Source organism: Phalacrocorax carbo, chromosome Z, assembly GCF_963921805.1.
Source record: "Phalacrocorax carbo chromosome Z, bPhaCar2.1, whole genome shotgun sequence".
NCBI classification, from domain to species: domain Eukaryota; kingdom Metazoa; phylum Chordata; class Aves; order Suliformes; family Phalacrocoracidae; genus Phalacrocorax; species Phalacrocorax carbo.
This window is the reverse complement of record NC_087548.1, coordinates 30,275,084-30,295,492: the sequence shown is the minus strand read 5'-3', so window position 1 is coordinate 30,295,492 and position 20,409 is coordinate 30,275,084. Positions and strand designations below refer to the sequence as shown.

General features: G+C 43.5%; 1 protein-coding gene across 1 annotated transcript in view; it reads left to right on the top strand.

Moving 5' to 3' along the window:
* Nucleotides 1-4,079: 4,079 nt before the first annotated feature.
* The window catches only part of MAP1B (microtubule associated protein 1B), a 77,746-nt gene continuing 61,416 nt past the window's right edge, over nt 4,080-20,409 (top strand). The window contains exons 1-2 of the mRNA XM_064437726.1: nt 4,080-4,409; nt 9,180-9,281. Coding sequence (XP_064293796.1) covers nt 4,238-4,409; nt 9,180-9,281 — 274 coding nt within the window. The 5' untranslated portion in view covers nt 4,080-4,237. The remainder of the gene's footprint in view (nt 4,410-9,179; nt 9,282-20,409) is intronic.

Sequence of the window (20,409 nt, the reverse complement as noted above, 5' to 3'; positions counted from 1 at the left end):
TTCCACTCTTACAGAGTCTCTCCCGGAGGCCCAAGTCCCTGGCTGCTCACTGAGGTACAGCTCTCTCTGGTGCCCCTGGCCTTAGCCATATCACTGCTGCTGGAGAAGTTCCTCCGGCAGTGCCAGCTGGAGAATGTCAAGGACGAGGATGCCTCCCTCCCTAAAAAAGTGGGGGAAAGCAAGAGGAGCTGTCTTTATGAACCACATGGCCGGGTTCTTGCAGGGATATGCAGGGCTCCTGACTAATCATGTCATGGCCAGTGGCTGCAGGATGACACTTTTTCTCTCCTGGGGTCAGGGCGATGTTCTGACTGTCCCTCTGTGCCTGTATTGCTGCTGCATGGTCTGCTGAGTTGCCCTAAAGGAGCAATGCATGGAGGAGACTCCAGCAGGTAAAGGCTGGACCATGTGGGGGTGGTGGAGCTGCTGACTGTGGGAAATGGGGAGTGTGGGGTCACTCATGGGGGAGCAGGAGTACTGAGAGTGCCAGTAGGTCACACTGCAAAGGCATCAGGCATGGTACAAAATGTTACGGCTGCTGTTTGCTATAATATTGGTGGCATATTCTTGACTTCATCATGCATAAGGAAACACTTTTTCACTGTGAAGATGATGGAGCACTGACACAGGTTGCCCGGAGAGGTAGTGGAGTCTCCACCCCCGGAGATACTCAAACCTGAACACAGGTCTGAGCAACCTACTGTAGTTGGCCCTGCCTAAGCCAGGGGATTAGACAAGATGACCTCTGTACTTTCAACCTCAGCCATTCTGTGATTCTGTCACTTCTGGTGTAGGCTGGCAAAGCTTATCTCTAAAATAGATTGTGCCTTACTGCCTCTCCTTATGAAAATCTTATGAAAACCTGCTTTAGGAACCCATTTCATGACACATTGTGCAGTCCTCAGATTGACATTTCTCCCATCAAAGACAGCCTTCTGAACCACTTCACATTCAGTAAAGTTCTTAAATCAGTCTGAAGTAATGCATGTGGATGTGTATTTCTTTTATGCTAGAGGTAACATTTGGCCTTTGACAAAGGGCCAGTCTAAGGGTTTGTGTATCACTGAAACCTCATTTAAAACTTGAAGATAGGATTTGAACAAACCCTGAATATTAGTGGGTAAGAAATGGCACACACCACCAAGAAGTATGTTCTAGTTTTAGGTTTCAAGAGCTTTATTTAAAACTGCCTCTTTACTTAAAAAAATACCAAATCCACAAGAAAAACACAGTTCTACATGTAATGTTTGACTATATTCAATTGGGGGACACCAATTTGGCACTGAACACACTATAGGAATAAAACCAAACCAAGACAAAGCAAACAAAGGCCAGACAGCAGTAGCTATCAATCATTGTCTCTTTAAAACAGCAAGGCATGTTCCATAGTCCACATAAGTTTTGCTGTTTCTTCTACTGAAGTGGCCTATCTATGTGATTTAGCTGCAGCTAGGAAGCTGGTATCACATTCAAACAGTGAGAGTCACATGACACTGAGTCAGCTTTATATGGCACATCACATTTCACCCAGCAGCAGATCTGTTGATATGCTCCATATTGCAGAATATAAATGGGTTTCTGGACAGAGAAAGATGATGACAAACAAAACTACCCGAGTGAGATACCGACAGGGCAAGTCACAGCATGAGCGCTGACCATGGAGCTGGGGACCTGCAGCTTCCTCAGAGGCATATCCAGGAGGTTAAAGCATCTTTTCTTGTCTAACTTCCCCCTCAGATGAAGCGGCATATGCTTGTGAATAGATGAGGGCAGAGGTCTGCATCCCTTGAAGAGTTCGGTGCAAGACCATTTTCTTCCAAAGGCAGCCTCTTGTCCTTAGAGTTTTAATGCGTGACACATCTCCCATCACAAAACAGTTTGACTGTAACAGTTCACCTTTTATCATACCGTGTTCTAGCGGCATACTATTTTAAAGTGCAATATAAAATAAAGGACTACCTCAGCAGGATATTTCGAACATATCTGGATTACCTACCTCTATGTAAGCATTTTCTTCTTTAATACAATACATTCTTTTCACCTCTTACTTTTCAAATTCACAGACATTTTTCCAGTTACATGTGTCTTCATTTTTTTCTTAAAATAAGAAAGTGCTAAAAAGCACATATAGTGCATTTTGCATACTGGTGTGCATTTCTCAGAGTAATGCATTTAACCTGCTGTGCTTGTGAGGCAAGTAATTGTTTTACCTTTATGTCTGGGAACGACTACCAGTCTATTCTGCAACCAGTTAGTGAGCCCCCTTGGCAAGCCCCTTCCATGCTCCAGAGACCAGCTGTTCTTGTTGGCAGTTGAAATAAAGGCACACCCCAAAGCTACATATTGCAGTGGGGGAAGCCAGAAGCTGGCTTTCTCCAGTGGGTACCATGTGGTGAGTCTTAAGGCTATCTATAATTAGAATAGATTATTAGGGTGGGGGTCATATAGGTCATGGCCATTGCATTTGTTTTATCAGCAGTTTCAGCTCTAGTGAAGCATGAGCGCTGTCTCTCTTTACCACTGTGCCATCTCAGCCACCCTGCATGGCTATAAAAATGCTTGTCCACACTCCGCAACATTCAGACTAATGGCAGTTCAGGAAAATAGTCTACTTTGCATGCAACATCCAAGTGCATCAACCCGTCTTAGCCAAGACTCTCTATGCTGTATTTATGCAGAGGAACTATTGATATTAAAAACACTAGGTGCTATGGGAAGATACAACGTTATGTTCTAGCACCTACCACAATGGCGTTTCAATCTTTGTGGGTGCCTCTAGGCAAGTAAGACAAATAATTTAGCAGGACAACCTGAAACGCATGTTAATTAGAATGGGTCCAGTGTGCCCTGGAACAAAGTACATATTTTAAGAAACCAGGATGGATGTATTGGTTTGTCCAGGTAAGCACAATGTGTTTCTGAGCAGCAGGCAGGGAAGTTGAGCGGTCAGTTCTGGAAGGAGTGTGTTCTCAGTCAGGGACCAGCAGTTGTCTTAAAAACCAGGCTATAACAATTTATATCCTTTCCTGTGTCACAGTGAGATTTCTCCCCCATCACTTCAGCCATATAAACAAGAGGCTTACTGTAAACCAGTGCCTTGCTGCTGTCAGTAAAGTGAGAGGAACATCTCAGTGCGGCTGATTTATCTGACTGCTCTATGTCATTTTATGAGAAGATAAAATACTTCTAGGTGATTGAGCTTATCTCTTGAGTGGGCATCAGTGAGTATTGGGGAGCAGATGTCTAACTTTTACGTGATGAGGAATGGAACCTTTGTTTTTGTAATTGTAGATGTTTTCCGATTGCTCCCATTGCTCCCTGGAGTTGCTTGAGCCCGGTCAAAATTAGTTACACAAAGCCCTTTGAACTTCTGGAGCCTTAAGGAGTATGGGTTTCAGCAGCTTAACCAAATCCAGTGCTTTTCTGGTATAAGTCATATATCCATGGGCCTTGAATGTGTGCAGAAAGGCTCTGTTTGAAGTACCTTATTAAGTGAACTGCTATCAAATGAAAAAAGGTAGCGAGAATACTGAGATTGCTGGTTGTGTGTGTGTGTGTAAGCATGACTCCAATTTTGCTGCAGTGCTACAGTGCGATGCAGGAGACAGGACCCTCGGCCTTGGACGGCAGCACAGCTTTTTCATCCATCGGCGTCGTGGATGCCGGCTCTCCCAGCTGAGCTCGCTGGGTCTGCCAGGACATCACCTGCGGCTCCCCACGGCCGTGCCTCGCGGCTGGGACCCCGGGAGGGCCTCGGGGAGCCGAGGCAGCAGAGCCAGAGCCCGGGGCTGGCCATCCCGGCCGGGCGATGCCTCGGAGGGGTGCCCGGGGGGAAGGGGCGCGGGGTGACCGCGCAGCACGGGACCCGCGCCCGCCGGGGGCTGCCGCCGCCGGAGCCCGGGCCGGGGCGCACCCCTCGGCATCCCCCCGGGGCGTTGTTCGCCCCCCGCGTCCTTCCTGCTTCCGGCGGCCGCCGCGGGGAGGATTTGCCGCAGATGACATCAGCTGTGGATGTTGGAAACGCGGCGGCGGCGCGGGGATGCGCCGGCTCCCCCCCTTCCTCCTCCTCCTCCTCCTCCTCCTTCTCGCCAGGTCCCTGCCCCGCACCGTCTCCGTATAAAAGCGCCGCCGCCTCTCCGCCCGCCCTCATTCCCTCCCTGCCGCCTGCCGAGCCGGCGCTGAGCGGCCCTTCTCCCCTCAGCGCCCCGGAGCCGCGGGGCGGAGCGGGGCGGCGGCGATGGCCACCGTCGTGGTGGAAGTGGACTCGGAGCCCTCCTGCAGCATCCCCAACGCCACCTCGCCCAGCCTCTCTCACCGTTTCCTGGACAGCAAGTTCTACCTGCTGGTGGTCATCGGCGAGCTGGTGACGGAGGAGCACCTGCGGCGGGCCATCGCCAACATCGAGCGAGGTGAGGCGGCGGGGAGCGGGGACGCCGCCGCGCCCACCCCTGCACCCCCCGCGCCCACCCCAGCGCCTCGGGCGCCGCCGGGGCTCCCCCACCCGCGCGCCCGCCCCGCGCGGGGTACGGACACACGAGCCGCCACGTCGCGCTCTCCGGCTCTTTATTGCACGAGGGTCCCGCCGCAGCGCTATCCCCCCCCCCCGACCCCCGCCCGCGGTGGGATGCGGGCCGGGCCCCGCCGCCGCCGCCCGCGCGGAGGGCAGCCGCCGCGCGCCGGCCGCCTGCCCCGGCAGCCCGGCGGCGAGCCCCTGCCCGCCGCGGCTGGGGCGGAGGGGCCCGGCGGGAGCCCGCCGCCGAGCCCGGCGGCACCGGCGGGTGGGCGTGGCGCAGTCCGCACTGCGGTCCCGATGGCAGCCCGGGGCGGACAAAGGGCGGCCGCGGCGGCGAGCGCGGCGGGGGTGCGGTGCTGGTGGATGGCGATGGCGATGGGGCGGCGACCCCCCCGCAAACCCCCGGCCCCCGCCGCCAGACCAAGGCGCCGGGATGCGCGGCGTTTTCCTCCTCGGCGGCAAACACCGCCCGAGAGGGCGCGCAGCCGTACCTTTGTGTCTAACTTTGGGCGGTGAGACTTTTCTCTTGGCTGGAGAATTTTTCAGGACCCAAGCTTTATATGCGCATATCTATATATATATTTCAATAAAGAAAAACCCGCGTGGGTAACAGGGCTAATACCTGCGCGCTCAGCCTCGTTATTGTCCGGCTACCGGCTGCTTTGACTTGCTGTTTATTTGTCCTTTTCTTAAGACGGCCATTCAGGAAGGTATCACAAGTATAAATGACAGTTTTGTAAGTTCTCGGTGTGGTTTCTGGTACAATAGATTGCAGCGTACATGCGGAGGGGAAAAAAAAAAAAAAAAGCCCCGCTGCAGTAACAGTGGTGCGAAGCACAAAGAAAATCATTGCCGGACACTATACTTTTGTTAAATTCAATTGATACCTGATTTTGTAACATATATTTTTGTTCTGGAATGGTGAAAGCAGAGATTTCAGAAACCTGCTATTGTTAGACGGGAGGAATATACCCTGGAACAGGGAATTGGTAGCAGCCTTGCCATGTAGGTGTGGTTCAGCAGTCCAGCTAGGACTTCGTTTGTCTCTATTGTTGCTTCCTCAAGCATTGTCGCTTTAGCTGGCTATTTCTCTTAATTCTTTTTCACAACTGTTTGTGGTAAAGGCGTGCCTCATCACAGCTAACCAGCTTCACTGCGACCTGTTCATCTTTATTGCTGCCATTGTCTCTTAGGGAAAACTACTGAGGCAGATGCTTTGTCATCCAGAGCATCTTCAGCATTGCACTTCCCTAATTCTGTCTAAATTTTGGTTCTCTCAGAAGTCAATTGGCTGCATTTCAATTAAATTATCAAAAATTATAGAGCAAATGGATAGAACTTCTGCCTTCAAGACAGCTGATGTCATCCTTCCTCTGAAGAAACCCTCTTCAGTCTCTTCTTGAAGCTTCTATTGTACAGTTGCTGCTGCATAGCTCTGTTGCTGCTACCTCCTGCCACTGAGCGTAACACCCACTTACAGTTTTAGATGTTCAGAGGGAACACTTTGGCCTTTTTATTCATCATTTTGGATTAGAAGTCGCCTTGCTGAATCTGGTATCAGATGGTCTGATTGAGATTTTGCCTGCTAGGAAAAAACGCTTAATCAAATTTTGAGGTGCATTGTTCTGCAATGAACACTGGGAGTCTGAAGCTTTAACTGCATGAGGCAAATATGGGCTCAACTAATCTCTTTCTCTTTGGAAACTGTGCTGTAGTCTGGAAAAACCCCACTTCTTACAACCCTTGTTCTCAACAGAGCTTTAAATGCATTTTGGGTTCTTGATAACTCTGCCTCACTGTCTTCTCTGGTATGTCTCCTGCGTACCATCGCTGAAAACTCTGGATTCATGCACCAAACTGCAGAGCAACGTGTCAAAGAAAACATCTGCTGATAACACATCAGTGGCGTGATGCTACGCAACCTGGTGGAATGCAGAGTCATTTCTTAATATAACATGAGGAGGGAATGGCGTGGCATGATGCATTTTCAGTAATTACATTTGGGATGTGACTTTGCTAAGGGGGCAATCCTCCAACCCACCATGCACAAAAAAAAAAAGAAGAGAGGAGTGAAAAGAAAGCTTCAAGATTTTTTTTTTTCCACTGATTTGGCAGATGCTACTGGGTGTGCTCTGCCTGCTGCCTGATTAGTCCTGTATTTAGTGGCATTGCACTGCTAAGACTGCAGAAAGAAAGAAATAGCTCCAGTTCAGCCATGCTTCCAGTAGTTACGTCCATGCTGTTAATGATCTACATCATTGGACTGACCTTGGATTTTAGTTCTGGATTTACCTCTCTTCTACCCAAGCCTGATTTGGTTATATATTGAATATAATACGTTATGCTACTATATAATGCACACGCTTAATTTTTGCATCCAGACTGCTGAATCATGCAGCTGCAGATTTGGAGTATTCTATCCCAGTTTCAGCTTCTAGGACTACTTTGTGCATGGGATGTCTATGCTTCCCCCCTTCCCCCCCTGTTTATTTTGCATCAAGTCCTGAATTTTGGATGTTGCCTGGCTTAACAGTCTTGACTATGCCTAATCAGAATCTTATCCCTACACCAGATTTGGATTTACAACAAAACCAGCCAGGGACTGTGGACAGGCCCTATCATTAGCAGCACTGCTGAATCATAGTCCATATTGCTTAACTGACCTCTGGAAAGCTTTGTAGTCTCTCCACACAAGCCTGCTGTCAGAGGCCAGTGAGCTGCTTATCCTCTAGCTTCTTGAAGTTCAGCACTCATTCATTCACTGTACTTCAGCTTCGTGATCGATGTCAGTTTACTAGTCATAGTTTTCATATGTGCTGTAAGTGCGTGGTATTATATCATCTTTACTTTCTTGCTCTCAAATATTCCAACACCTGGAAGACATTAAAGCCTGCTAAGCTGTATTTGTCTGCCAAAACTATGCCCCAAAAATGCACCATATGGCCAAGAGATTTTTGAGAAATGAAATTAAGACTTGCGGAAGAGACTCACTCCTTATGCCTCTGAACAATAATGCATTAGTCAGGAAGTGGAGGTGGCCAGTTAGAACTCAGTTATTTTTCTCTTGAGTGGTTATGAAACACACAGGCAATACTGTATTTCCAAATTAATTTGTTTAGAGTTTCAAATGGCAGCTACTTAATAGCTGGTAGCATAACCCAGCAGTAAGCGTGCTCCTACCTACGCTGGGATTCCAAGAAAGAAAAGCCTTGGATGAATTCTCCCTGTAGAGGCTTCATGCTCTTGAAATGCAGATGTTCATATTTGCATGGACAACCTACCCAGAGCTGCAATGGGAGACTGGCACTGCAGATCTGGTTTCTCTGCTCTTTGCCCCTCTTTCTCATCCTCATCCTTCAACCCTACAACATGGCTTCTCCCAGTGTGAGTTCTGACGTTTCTGCTGCCTTGAAAGAGAATATAGCATGGGAGGTAGGATTGACAGTAATGTTCACAGCCTGATACACTGACAAAAGTTACCAGCAGGAGTGTTAGTTCTAGTCTCACAGTGAGGAGTTGGCCGCACATCTCTTCAGGCACCTCCTTGTCAAATCCCAAAGTGATTTAACTCAACAATTTCATGCAAAGGCATGGTCATGTGTGTGGGGAGGGGCCACCACACACTTCCTCACCTGCAGTCCCTTCTGCATTTGCCAGCTAATTAGTGTAAGCCCGATGATATTCCTTTAGGAAAAAAAAGGTTATGGTAATGTTGGTGTTCAAAACTGCAGCAGTGCCTGGACTTACCTGTAGTGCAACTGTCTGATCACTTTTCAAAAATAGAAGATTTTTCAGAACAATTTCAAAACAAGAAAATTATAGAAAAATGTTAACCATGTTCTTCTGTTTTTCTGGGTTTTTCTTTTGGGGTGGGTTTTTTGGTAATCAAAATCTTATAGAAGGAAACTGTAAGTTTGTCTTTTTGGTTGCAATGAATTTTTTTTCCTGGTAAAATTTCAATCCTTAAACATATCTTTGAATAATACCTTTTTTATCATATATGTCAAGTGTCTCACTTTAAGTAGCTGGGGGGAAAACAGTAGGGAATAGAGATGTGCTGTTTAGTTTTTAAAGGAAAAAAGATCAAGCATTGCATTTTCAAATCTCAAATCTTGATACTTCATAAATAAAAGATCACTTAAATTTTAATTTAAAATACAGCATGCTTCAAAGCTTTTGAATGAAGAAGGAATTTAATACTTGGTAGTTAAATATTAATTTGCAACATGCTAGGTGATGCTGTCTTTTTTTTCAGAGACAAGTACAATGGTCCTGCAATGTGACTAAAGTGTCTTCCAAGTGATTCACTTTTCCAGTTTCATAAATCAGTGTATTGCTATTTTAAAGTAAATTCAGGGACATCAGTAGCTTCTTGTAACTTGGCTACTAGCATGTGGGGCCAGCAGTACTTAAAGCTGGGGCCTTAAAGGACACTCACCCTTTGGAAAGACAGATTTCCTTTTGCTTGTGACTGATTCCTCTTTAGAGTGCTCCTTCTGAGCACTCAGCATTTTCAAAAAAATAACTGTGTGGCCTTGAAAGGAAGAGAGGCTGGGTTTGGAATTTAGAGATATGCAAATAGTATGAATACAAATGGAAAAATACTCAGTTAAAACTTCCAGTGGTTGTGTATCAAGCTAGATGTGTTTTATATTTTGAATTTTAGGAATCCGATCATGGGACACAAACTTGATTGAATGCAACTTGGATCAAGAATTGAAACTCTTTGTCTCTCGCCATTCAGCTCGATTCTCTCCTGAAGTTAGAGGTGAGATTTTGGAAGTGTTTGCTGAAGTTTTTTTCTGTTTTTTTTTTTTTTTTTTTTTTTTAAGCAGAATTAATAAATGCACCCTGGAACTGTATGGCCCACTTTCATTTGTGATTCTTTACAATGAATTTTTTTTCCTTTATTTTAAAATATGGCTTGAAAATTATAATTTATTTTAACTTTCTCACAACTTTAAAATAATCAGCCTTTTAGGTTAGCTTCATGTATATAAACATGATTACTTCGGTAGTAGATGTTAGTTTTTTGGGCCACATTAAAGTTAAATAAAACTCACTTTTTGATTGAACAGTTTGTTTGTGTAGCACAAATTTAGTAGTCCCAGAGACTGAAGCTTATTGTGGTAGGTAGACCACATACAAAAAAATAACCTGAAAGGTTAGCTCTAGCATTTGATAGATCCAGAAATGGTGTCACAGCTGTTGTGCAAGCATGGCTCAAGCCCCATGTTTCTTTCCCAAAGAGTTGGACTTTGCTCTTTCTTAGTATTAAAAGCTGAGGGATGGAGGGTCTACCTTGACTCACAGGAACTTTATTTGGCTTGTATGAGGAAATTAGGAATCTACAGGGCTCATAAGACTAAATCTCTTTTGCTGCCTTTTCTTCAAGCCTGTCCTTCCTTTAGAGGATTCATACAACAAAGCAAAACAAAACAAAATCCGATTTTGTGAAGTGTAAAATTTGGGTTTGTTCTGGTTGCATGGAAACCAAGTGTGTGGTAAGTTCTCTAACATCTCATTACTTTAACAGAAATGCTGAGTGAGCATGGATGAAATTAATCAGTTTTCATGTGAAAACATATAACCTTCTCAAAGGAGCAGAGGTTACTTTCATTGGTGAAATCATTGTGGCCGTGTGCATGTTGACTAGTACAACCTAGTACTGATAAGTGTTATAAACTCCATCTCTAAGTGTGGTGAAAAAGGGCTATGAAATGTTGTATCATGCAACTACATCACATTTCCAGGGTCCATTGCTATACACTGACAAAGAGATCCTGATGTCTTGCTAGTGTGACAGCATCAACCTGGTTTCAAATAATGTACCGAAATATCTCGTGTAAGTAATTCTTCCTCTTGTAGCATAGGCTATAGCAGATTTTGTTGTATGTCCCCATATCTATAGAGAGTAAAACACTGCCAGGTTTAAAAAAAAAAGTACCTCTAGGATTCTTCCCGTGGTTTGAAAACCAACAGAACCAATATAACAATACTCAGTGTGAATATTAAGAGTCAAGGCATGTAGTTCCTGATTTACATGTAAGTAAATTCAGGCCTAGCATACATGTCTTTAATTTCAGTTTAAACGTCATGAAGCCAATTCAACTTCTCAGTGACACTAGTTGCTTTGTTTTACAGAGAGGATGTTCTGGTAAGTGAAATTAGCAGAATTTATCTTGAAGAAAGGCAAGATGCAATGCATCCCATTTTTAACATGTATGTGTTTTACTTTAAAACTTCAGGGAGAAAAAAGATCCTTTACTTGTCCTGTAGCAAAAATATTCCAGCATGTCTAATATTTTTTGCTGTCGTCTTCAGATGGTACATCCTGATACCATTGCATGAATTAAAATAAAGCAAATAATCTGCTTTCATATGATATAAAAATAAGATTATGCACCCCTTTTTTCAACAGAAAGATTATAGAATCCTCTAGGAATTTTTCCTCTAGGAATTGTATTTTTGGCTGATTTTTTTCCTTGTTTGTCTAGACTTGCCTGTTTAGTCTGTCATTGTGTTGAATTACAGCTTAATTGCATGTAACTGGATTTCATCAACATCTCTATGACAAGCGGTAATGAATGTGTTTTTCACTACTGCTCAATCTTTAAACAATAAACTGCCAAAATCTATGTTGACAGAGCATTAAGGGAGCCTGAAACTTGGATAAAGGTAACATCCAGGAATAAAGCTAACCCTCTTAACCAATTTCTTGTCTAAAATTTTGTGGGGAAGCCCATTGGCACCTCCAGAATCTCACTGCACAGATCAGAGGACCATTCATTTTAATTTCTCTCTGTGGTTCTCTGATGTTGATTCTGCATGAGACTCATTTGTATTCTTTTGACTGTTTGGTAGGAGAAAGGTTTTTTGTTGCCATTTGTTAATAAAATTTCAGAATGTTTGATTTCTATTACAACACCTAAATGCTGAATTTTTAGTGTTTAGCCAGTGAAATGGTCAATGTTCATACTAAAGAGATGACTATAAGTACATATTTCCTTACAGTCCCAAACTCAAATTTTGTGGAATTCAGGTAACTAGGTGACCTTTTGTCCAAGGGAAGTATTCATCCAAGGTGACGGGGTAGCCTGTGGGATGTAATTAAACAGCCGTTTTTTTTTTCTCCAGTTCTTTGAGACTGAACTCTTTGTGTGACTCTCACACAGGGAGGGTTTACTCTTGAGGAAGGGTAGATTGTCTAGTGAGTCTGCACATCTCCTAGCGTAGTCAGGTCTCACTGCAGACTGAGGCCTGTTTGATTATAATGTTTAATTATGGTAATTGCAGCGTGGGCTCAGTACATGCTTGTATGCTTCTCAAAACAGCTCAAGGATACACACAGCAGCAATGTGAAGGGTAAAACTCTTTCTCTAAAAGGAAGCTGGGAGGAAACAGGCCTAACCTTGTCCCCACACCATATGCCTGCGATGTCAAAGGAGTGCCATGTGAGAGGATGTCTGTCAAAGCATTCATGTGTTTTCACTTAAGGAATTTGAGGTCTAATCCTTCTCCCTGTGTAGTGAATAGCAATGTACATATTGATACTGCAGGGAACATGACTGGATCCCAACACCCTTTTTGTGCTCTTTTCAAGGGAATGGATTGTCACAGTGGTATTTGTACATCCTATATTCAGCTGCTGGGCAATTTATGGATGATTTATGTTTCCTGAAAAATAGGATTCAAGATGGAAATGCCAGCAGATCTTTCCTGATACCTTGTAAAGCAGCTGAGTTAGCAGGCTCCTTAACAATACCAAATCTTGCAGATATGTTTTTGTCAGGTGCTGGTGAAAAAATGAGTAACAGAGCTTATTAACTTGTTGCCAAGACAACAGCAACATGGCTTAAAATGGGTACTCCAGTGCTTACCTCTGTTTTCTCTGTCATGTACTGATAGCTTCCATCTTATGTTAACATCACAAGGACAAAAACTTGAAACAATGAATTGTAACATGTACATGCTGGAAAAGGAACTGTGTCTGGTAGTGAGGCAGTGCAAGTAGAGAGTCTTGGAAAGAGCTCTGAAATTGCAGCTGTACCCACCAATCTTTTCCTAATAAAAAAAAATGTTTCAGCTGCATAAAGCAGCTTCACAAAAGACCAAGTAAATGGGTTTTGGGGTGGGGGTGTGGGAGGGTGAAGTCATTGAGGGCTCTTCTGTAAGACTTTCACATCTGCCGTTTTGTCCCTCAGCTTCCACCTGGGGACACTTGACTGTTGAATTGGTGCGTATCCAAGCCCTTGTCTAGATGAAATCAGTTTTATTTAAATAGCTGTTCATTAGCTAGTCACCCTTAACCTTCTAAGAAATACCAGTCAAGTGATGCACTGTGGCTACTTTGTCCTGCTGTTATGAAGAACATGTCTGTGGAAGATGTTTTTTCTATCTGAGCAGTGCTGGGAGGTTGCCCCTAAGTCAGCAGTTGGTGACTGCACTGGCTTAAGTGAGTCCTTCCTTACCTGTCCCCAAGACTTTTTTTCCAGCCTGCCTGTGGCTGGGGGGACCTTGGCAAAGTGCAAGACATGTTCGGTGTCCCTTTGGCAGCCACCCACATCATCAGCAGCAGTGGGCTTGCTTCCTTAAAAAGGTCATTTTTCTCCAAAACTGTCATTACACCAAAAAGCCTTAACAGCTTTCATTCTGAAAGTTACCCTTTCAAAAGTTACAGTGTAGGAATGTTAGTATCCTGTGGAGAATTTTTGGATGGGGAATTCTGGTCATCAGTGCCTCTACTTCGGCAAAGTGGTGTATAGTCCCATTGCTCTTGCCAAGCAGATCTAAACCCAGTTAATATCACAACTTGTAGCTTGCCATGTGAGCCTGTGGAGTTCTAAAATCCTAAAAGGCATGGTTTTACTGCTGTCTTGCCGAAACCTGTAGTTCATAAAAATTTTTCAAGTAAGAGGACAGAGGTACTTGAGCAAAACCCACCACTTACAATGAAAGAAAAAGAGCCAAGAAGTCAAGAACAGATTTCTCAGCTGGTATCAGAACGCCATCACTGAGTGTCTAGGAATGAATTTTGCTTAAAATTTCATGTGGTCTGGTATGTGCATTTAGGGACATCCTGTAAGTATGATTCTTCAGCTATTAGAGACTGTGATAGCTGGAATAGCTACTGAGTGGAGACATTTTAGCTCATTGTATGTTTGGAGAGGTTAATTTTAGTTGTCTACCAGACTTGTTTTGTTTCTTGTTTTGAAGTATATGTGCCTTGGAAGAAAGAAAATGGAGGCAGAATAGGACTTGAATAAGGAATTGAGCTGACTCACGCTGCTGTGGCTGTGAATGGTGTCCCTGCAGGGCGTTGCTGCCAGCGGTCCAGGGCTGCAGCGACGGGGCTGCAGGGTGGTGTGAGGTGAGGTGGGAGAGCCTTGGTGTCCTCGCCGGGGCAATTGGCTGGGGGCACACGCAACGCTCTCATCCGCTCATTAGCTTTTTTGTGTGGGTTGCTAGGATTTTGGAGGCTCAGAAGAGGATTACAATGTAACAGCCTATATGTTCAGATACATGAATTGTCAAAGCCTTCCTTTCTTAGTACTGATCAAAATTCCAGAGATGGGCTAATAAGTGACTTTATCTTTTTTTCAGTGAATAAATTGTTGCACTTATGTGACAATCATTCTGGCACTGACTTCCATTTCTGCTTTTTTAGGAACGATCTCAAAGAAAACTAGCATGCATTTACATTGCTGCCAAAACACCAGCTCCTGCTGATCCTAAGCTGTTAGTGTGAATCAGCAAAATGACTGAGAGGTTATTTTTAAACACCTGTCTCACAAGTACATACAATGAGTTCAGTGGTCTGTGAATAGCCCATATTTTAAGGGAACAGGTTTTTTACCTGTGTGAGGCAGTACCAGAGGCATGGGACTAAGTTATTTGTGAATGGTGATAGAATTTTAACTCCATTTTGGAATTTGAAAACCCATTATTAGAATGATAATTCAGCATACCTGATGGTATGTTCACATGGGTTATTTTATTAAGGGTTATTTAACAAAAACTTACAGAATTATAATTCTTAATTTGTCCCTTATGAGACTCCTCAATCTTTATTTACTAACGTTTTGTCTATGTAGGATGTCTGAAACTGAAGATTTAAACAATATCTTAATTTTGACCCTTGCCCAGTATAATTTATAGATGACCTACATGTCAGCTCTTCCATTATGGATTTATAATAAAATGTGTAACCAGAACATCATTGCCACTTTTTCCACCTAGTTTCTGGTTGTCATGCTGTGCTGGTTTTAGCTGGGATAGGGTTAATTTTTTTCATAGAAGCTAATATGAGGCAATGTTTTAGATTTGTGCTGCAGGGTGTTGACAACACAGGGATGTTGTTGTTACTACTGAGCATCGCTTACACAGAGTCGAGGCCTTTTCTGCTCCTCACCCCACCCCACCAGCGAGGAGGCTGGGGGTGCACAAGAGGCTGGGAGGGGACACAGCCGGGACAGCTGACCCCAACTGACTGAAGGGACACCCCATACCATATGACATCATGCTCAGTATATAGAGCTGGGGGAAGAAGAAGGAAGGGGGGAACATTCAGAGTGATGGTGTTTGTCTTCCCAACCATTACGTGTGATGGAGCCCTGCTTTCCTGGAGATGGCTGAGCACCCGCCTGCCCATGGGAAGTAGTGAATGAATTCCTTGTTTTACTTTGCTTGTGTGCATGGCTTTTGCTTTACCCATTAAACTGTCTTTACTTCAACCCATGAGTTTTCTCACTTTTACTCTTCTGATTCTCTCCCCCATCCAACTGCTGGGGGTGTGTGTGTGTGTGAGTAAGTGGCTGTGTGGTACTTAATTGCCAGCTGGAGTTAAACCATGACACACGGGCAACATTTTTCTCATATGTCTGTTTTTCTTAGCTTTGTTAAGACTTTTTTTTTAATTACCTGGATTTTCTGTTGCTTTCTGGTGCAGTTTGCCAGTCACTTGAGAGAAATTTTAAATGTTTGTAATTGGACTTAATGAGAAGAGGGTTGATCCAAAGGCCACTGAAATAATTGGATTGGATTTTGGATTAGAAGAAATACTATCTAGTATTTTTAAGGTAGAACAAGGACCAAATTTTCACATACTGAGGGAGAAAGTGAACCTTTTAACTTTTTTGCTAGATAAAAATGGTGCTTTATTTGCAGTGAGTTGCCTACCACTGTGCTCAGGAACAGGACCAGAGCAAGGGAAGAAGTGTGGGGACACTCCTTGTCCCTGGACTGAATGGAATGGTGAGCATATACTCATCCTTGTTGCCAACTGTAGAGTGAGAGTTGCCACTGTGGCTGCTGCATTCAGCCTTGCAACAGCATGAGGAGCTCCAGCTGTCATCTACCTTGTAGAGAAAAATGCAAGAGATTCATTAGTGCTAGCCACAGATCCTGGTGCTCCTGTCTGTAGGCTGCTGGGAGTATCCCATAGTACCTCACAGTCCCTATGAGTAGGTAGGGAGGGTACACACTTCAGTCAGTAATAATAGTGACAAATAGAAAGCTGGATAGTTTGCTAACAGATGCCCATGCTTTTGCATCAAACACCTAGAGGGTCCCACCAAAAAGACATTGATGGTTACTTTAGGCTTGTAGCCACTGATGGCAGTCTCTTCCTAGAGTCAAGAAGAAAAGCCAGTGCTCCTGGTGACTTGGGTTTTCGTGCTGTCTCTGTGTGCAGCATAGTCATAAAGGTACAGTTATGACTATTCTGGTTCTTGGCTTTCCTACTGGTTGGAATTAGTCTCTTTTTGATTCAAAACTAGTTGCTGATACAAGACAAAGTTAAGTTTAAAAAAATTAAAATAATTCAGAAACAAATTTATGTGAATTTCGGTGTTATTTTGATGTTGCAACTTTGCGTATTTTAGTACTTGAGACCTTGTCTATAGTGATGAGATGAGTCCTGTGTCCCTATGTCCCCAACTCCTACATAGCTTTGTTTGGAAGATCCTGCCAGTCAGAACTCTGTGAAGCTTAGGGTTTTATTTAAAACAAACAAAAACCCACCAAAAAAAAAAACCAATGCAGAACACCAAACGCACAAATAAAATGACAAAACAGAAAAGCTCTAACAATGATATAAGCCATATTCTTAAGGTGTTTAATCCCTGAGTGATTCCACTCATCCTGAGTGGTGCTATTGCAGACTTTCACCTGGAAGTCAACTCCTCCCTGCTGAAGGCAGCCTTTGGAAGCTGTCCCAGTTTTATGGCAGTTCCATAGCTCTTTTGGAAAGAATACTGGTCCCAGCTTTGGCTCCCACTTCTTGAGACACAAATAAGTTTTTTCTAGGCTTTATAAGCTCTTTACAGTGTATTGAGTTATTCCTTCCTCCCCCATGCCCCCAAGAGACTAAAAAGCAAAAGCAAGAAAACTCATGGGTCAAGACAAAGATGATTTAATAGGTGAAGGAAAGGTTGAAGGAAAAAAAACACAAAACAACAACAACAACAAAAAAAACCCCAAGAGAAGTGAAGGAAATCACTTACTACCTCACACAGGCAGACTAATGCCTAGCCAATCTCTGAACAACAGCCTACATGGAAAATAAAAACTCCACCTTCTTCCTCTACTCCAGCTTTTGTTTCTGTGCATGATATTATATGGTATGGAACATCCCTTTGGCCAACTTTTTTTGGCTGTCCCTGCTTTGCCTCCTTCCAAATTCTTGTCCAGCCCCAGCCTATTCACTGCTGGGCAGAGTGGGGCAAAAGAAAGCCTTGGTGCTGTGCAAGCACTGCTCAGCAACAGCCAAAACATTGGAGTGATTTCAACGCTGTTCTAGACATGAATCCAAAACACAGCACATTAATGCCTGCTGTGAAGAAAGTTAAGTCCAATCCAGTTAGAGCCTGTGAACCCTTCTAGAAAGGGTTGCTTCTTAATATTCATATGTGTATCCATTAACAAGAGCAGGTCTCCAGTCTTGGATGAGTCCTTTCAAGAGAGCACCAGGAAAGGACAGAAGCTTCCTGGATCACTGTAAATGTGAGGAAATTGGCATCATGAAAACTGTCCTGGATGCATGGGCCAGACAAGACAGACTAGAAAAACATTAAAACAGGGAAGAGTGGGAAGCCTTGCTTTCACCTTTTTGTGTGCAAGACATGTTTTTTTGCAGGCACCATTGTTGAACTTCTAGGAAATAAATATGCAATGAAGTCTGACAGACCCTTGAGAAGAGATCCCAGCTAGAGGGGTCTTACTTCTGGTCTTGGGGCTTTGAAACATCCAGTGCACATCTTAGCATGGGTATTATGTCCAACCATCATGCTTTCTTAACCTCAGGCTGTGTCCTCATGGTTTTTTTGCTTTTCCAGAACCTGCACAGAGTTTAGGCAAACTGAAAAAATAAAATAGTGTTTACTGTGTGACCAGTACTTTAAATAGATCTAGAAGGCAATGCCTTTAAGAGTATCTCTAGATAGGATTTAATGCTTGTCACAAGCTGATAATTTAATTGCATTACTCATAATTATTTTTCTAGCAGTATTGAATTTTTCGAACTCATTACTAGCTGCAAAGCTCAGGTTCTAAAAGTTCACTAGACTTGGAAGATTTAAATATTTTTCAATACTAATTAGGTTTTTGTACATTTAACATTTCCTAGCAACGTCATAAATTTTAATCTTTCTGTCTACTTTTTCAATAATTGCATTACAGGATGCCATTCTTTTTACATTTCAATCCACTACATAAAAATAGCTTGAAATGGTCTTTTGTATGATTTTATTGCGTCCTACAATGAGAATTGCTAGATCAAATTAAAAACATACTCTTTCAACATAACACATGGAAGACACGGAAGTCACCAAAAAGAAATCCAAATGGAGGTAGTGTACTATTTAAATTACTCTTTAAAATTAACTGCATAAATAGTTTGGCTGCACCAACTGTATTCCTGAACAGTCCCTAGTGGGAGTAGCTGCTCTGCACCTAACAACCCTCTATACCTAATAAAGCCTGTAATTACAGCAAGAATTAAAATTTGTCTCAAGCTTTGGTGGGATAATGTCATTGTATGTCAAGTAGGAGATTATCGTCTGGAAGGAGACCTTGCTGATATTCTCGTTTTGTGTTGAACAGGAGGTTCTGATAGTATTAATCTGTTAGGAGGAGCTATTGAGTGGGGGAAACCCATTTACTGGGTGGGGGTCCTCCACAACCATTTGTAGATAGTAATCACAGGAAAGAGGAGATGCAAAGTATTCAGATTTCCTTAAACAGTATAGACTTACTATTCAGTCCATTGAACAGTATAACACAATCATGTGTTTGATAGAGCCATACTTGCCTAATAAGGTATACTTCTGACTTCTGGATCGTTTCATGGCCTGTGTTCTCCCTTTGTAATTAAATTGGTCATCCTGGTTCAGCCCCAGCTGGCAACTAAACACCATGCTGCTGCTCACTCACTCCCCCCACCCCTGTGGGATGGGGCAGAGAATAGGAAGAGCAAAAGCAAAAAAACCCAAACCTGTGGGTTGAGGTAAGAACAGTTTAATAATTAAAATAAAATAACCATCAATATAATAATATTGATTATTATAATAATAACAATAGTGTTAATATAATAAAAAAGGAAAAAGGGAAAAAACCCAGAAACAAACGATACAACCGCTCACCACTCGCTGACCAATGCTGCCCGTCCCTGAACCACGATTGCTGCCTGCCTCCCCCGGCCAGCTGCCCCCAGTTATCGTACTGGGCATGATGTTACATGATATGGAATATCCCTTTGGCCAGTTTGAATCCTCTCTCTTAGCTGTGCCCCCCTCCCCTCCCGGCTTCTTCTGCACCTGGCAGAGCATGGGAAGCTGGGAAAGTCCTTGACTAGTACAAGCTCTTCCCAGCAACAACTAAAACATCTGTGTTATCAACATTGTTTTCATACTAAGTCCAAAGCACAGCACTAGGCCAGCTGCAGTGAAGAAGATTAACTCTATCCCTGCTAAAACATGACCTTGGTTTAAACTGAAAGCAAATTTCGGACCAAGGGATCGGTTTCTTGCAGAGAATCTAGAAGAAACTTAGAGGTTTACTTTATGTTTCAGGTCTTTACTTTTTTTTTAGATTCACACAGCATGTCATGTATTTGCAGAGTTGATGCTCCTCTAATTTTCAGTCCATTCCTAATGAGTCTTTTTCCCTGCTGATGTTGGAGACAGCTGGGCATCTATGAAATTACCTGTGTCCTCCCATGCTTTAGGCCTTCCATGAGAGTTTTCTAACACGATGCCTGCTGCTTTCCAGGGGAATATTAGTTAGTGTGGAATGTTCGGCCCAGGGCAATGTTCTGGTCCTGGCATGGTAACACTTTCTCCCTTCTTGTCTTGAGCTGTAGTCACAAAAAAGCGGGGGTGACTTTAAAAGAAGGGGCCACTCTAAAAGCTTTTTTTGCTATTGTAAGTGAAAGAGTGGTGGTGCAAGGCAGCCCTATGTAAAGCCCCATGCAGGTGTAGCCCCGGACTTCATTCCCTGGAGCAGAATAATCTTATCAGTGATGGGCCTTTCAGAAGACCATCAGGAGATTCTCATCACATCAGTGTTTAGCTTCACCACAGGTTTAGTTGGCAGGGCCCTACTGCCATGTTTCAGAGACAGCTTTGGTGTCTCTGTAAGGGCAATTGTTGCGTGGACAAAGCATAGATCAAAGGCTTTATTATGTGACAGTGACATCCGAAACTATTTTTCCCATTTTCCTGATTTATTTTTTTTATTTCTGCAGCTTATTTTAACATTATATCCTATTCTCTTCTGCTTTCCTAAAATGAGTGAAATGCTTAGTTTTGATATTAGCAGATGTTTTCAAGACTACAGAGAAGCTTGCGTTCATCCTAGATGATACTTACTTTTCTTCCTTTCTCTGTGCTGTTCCTCCT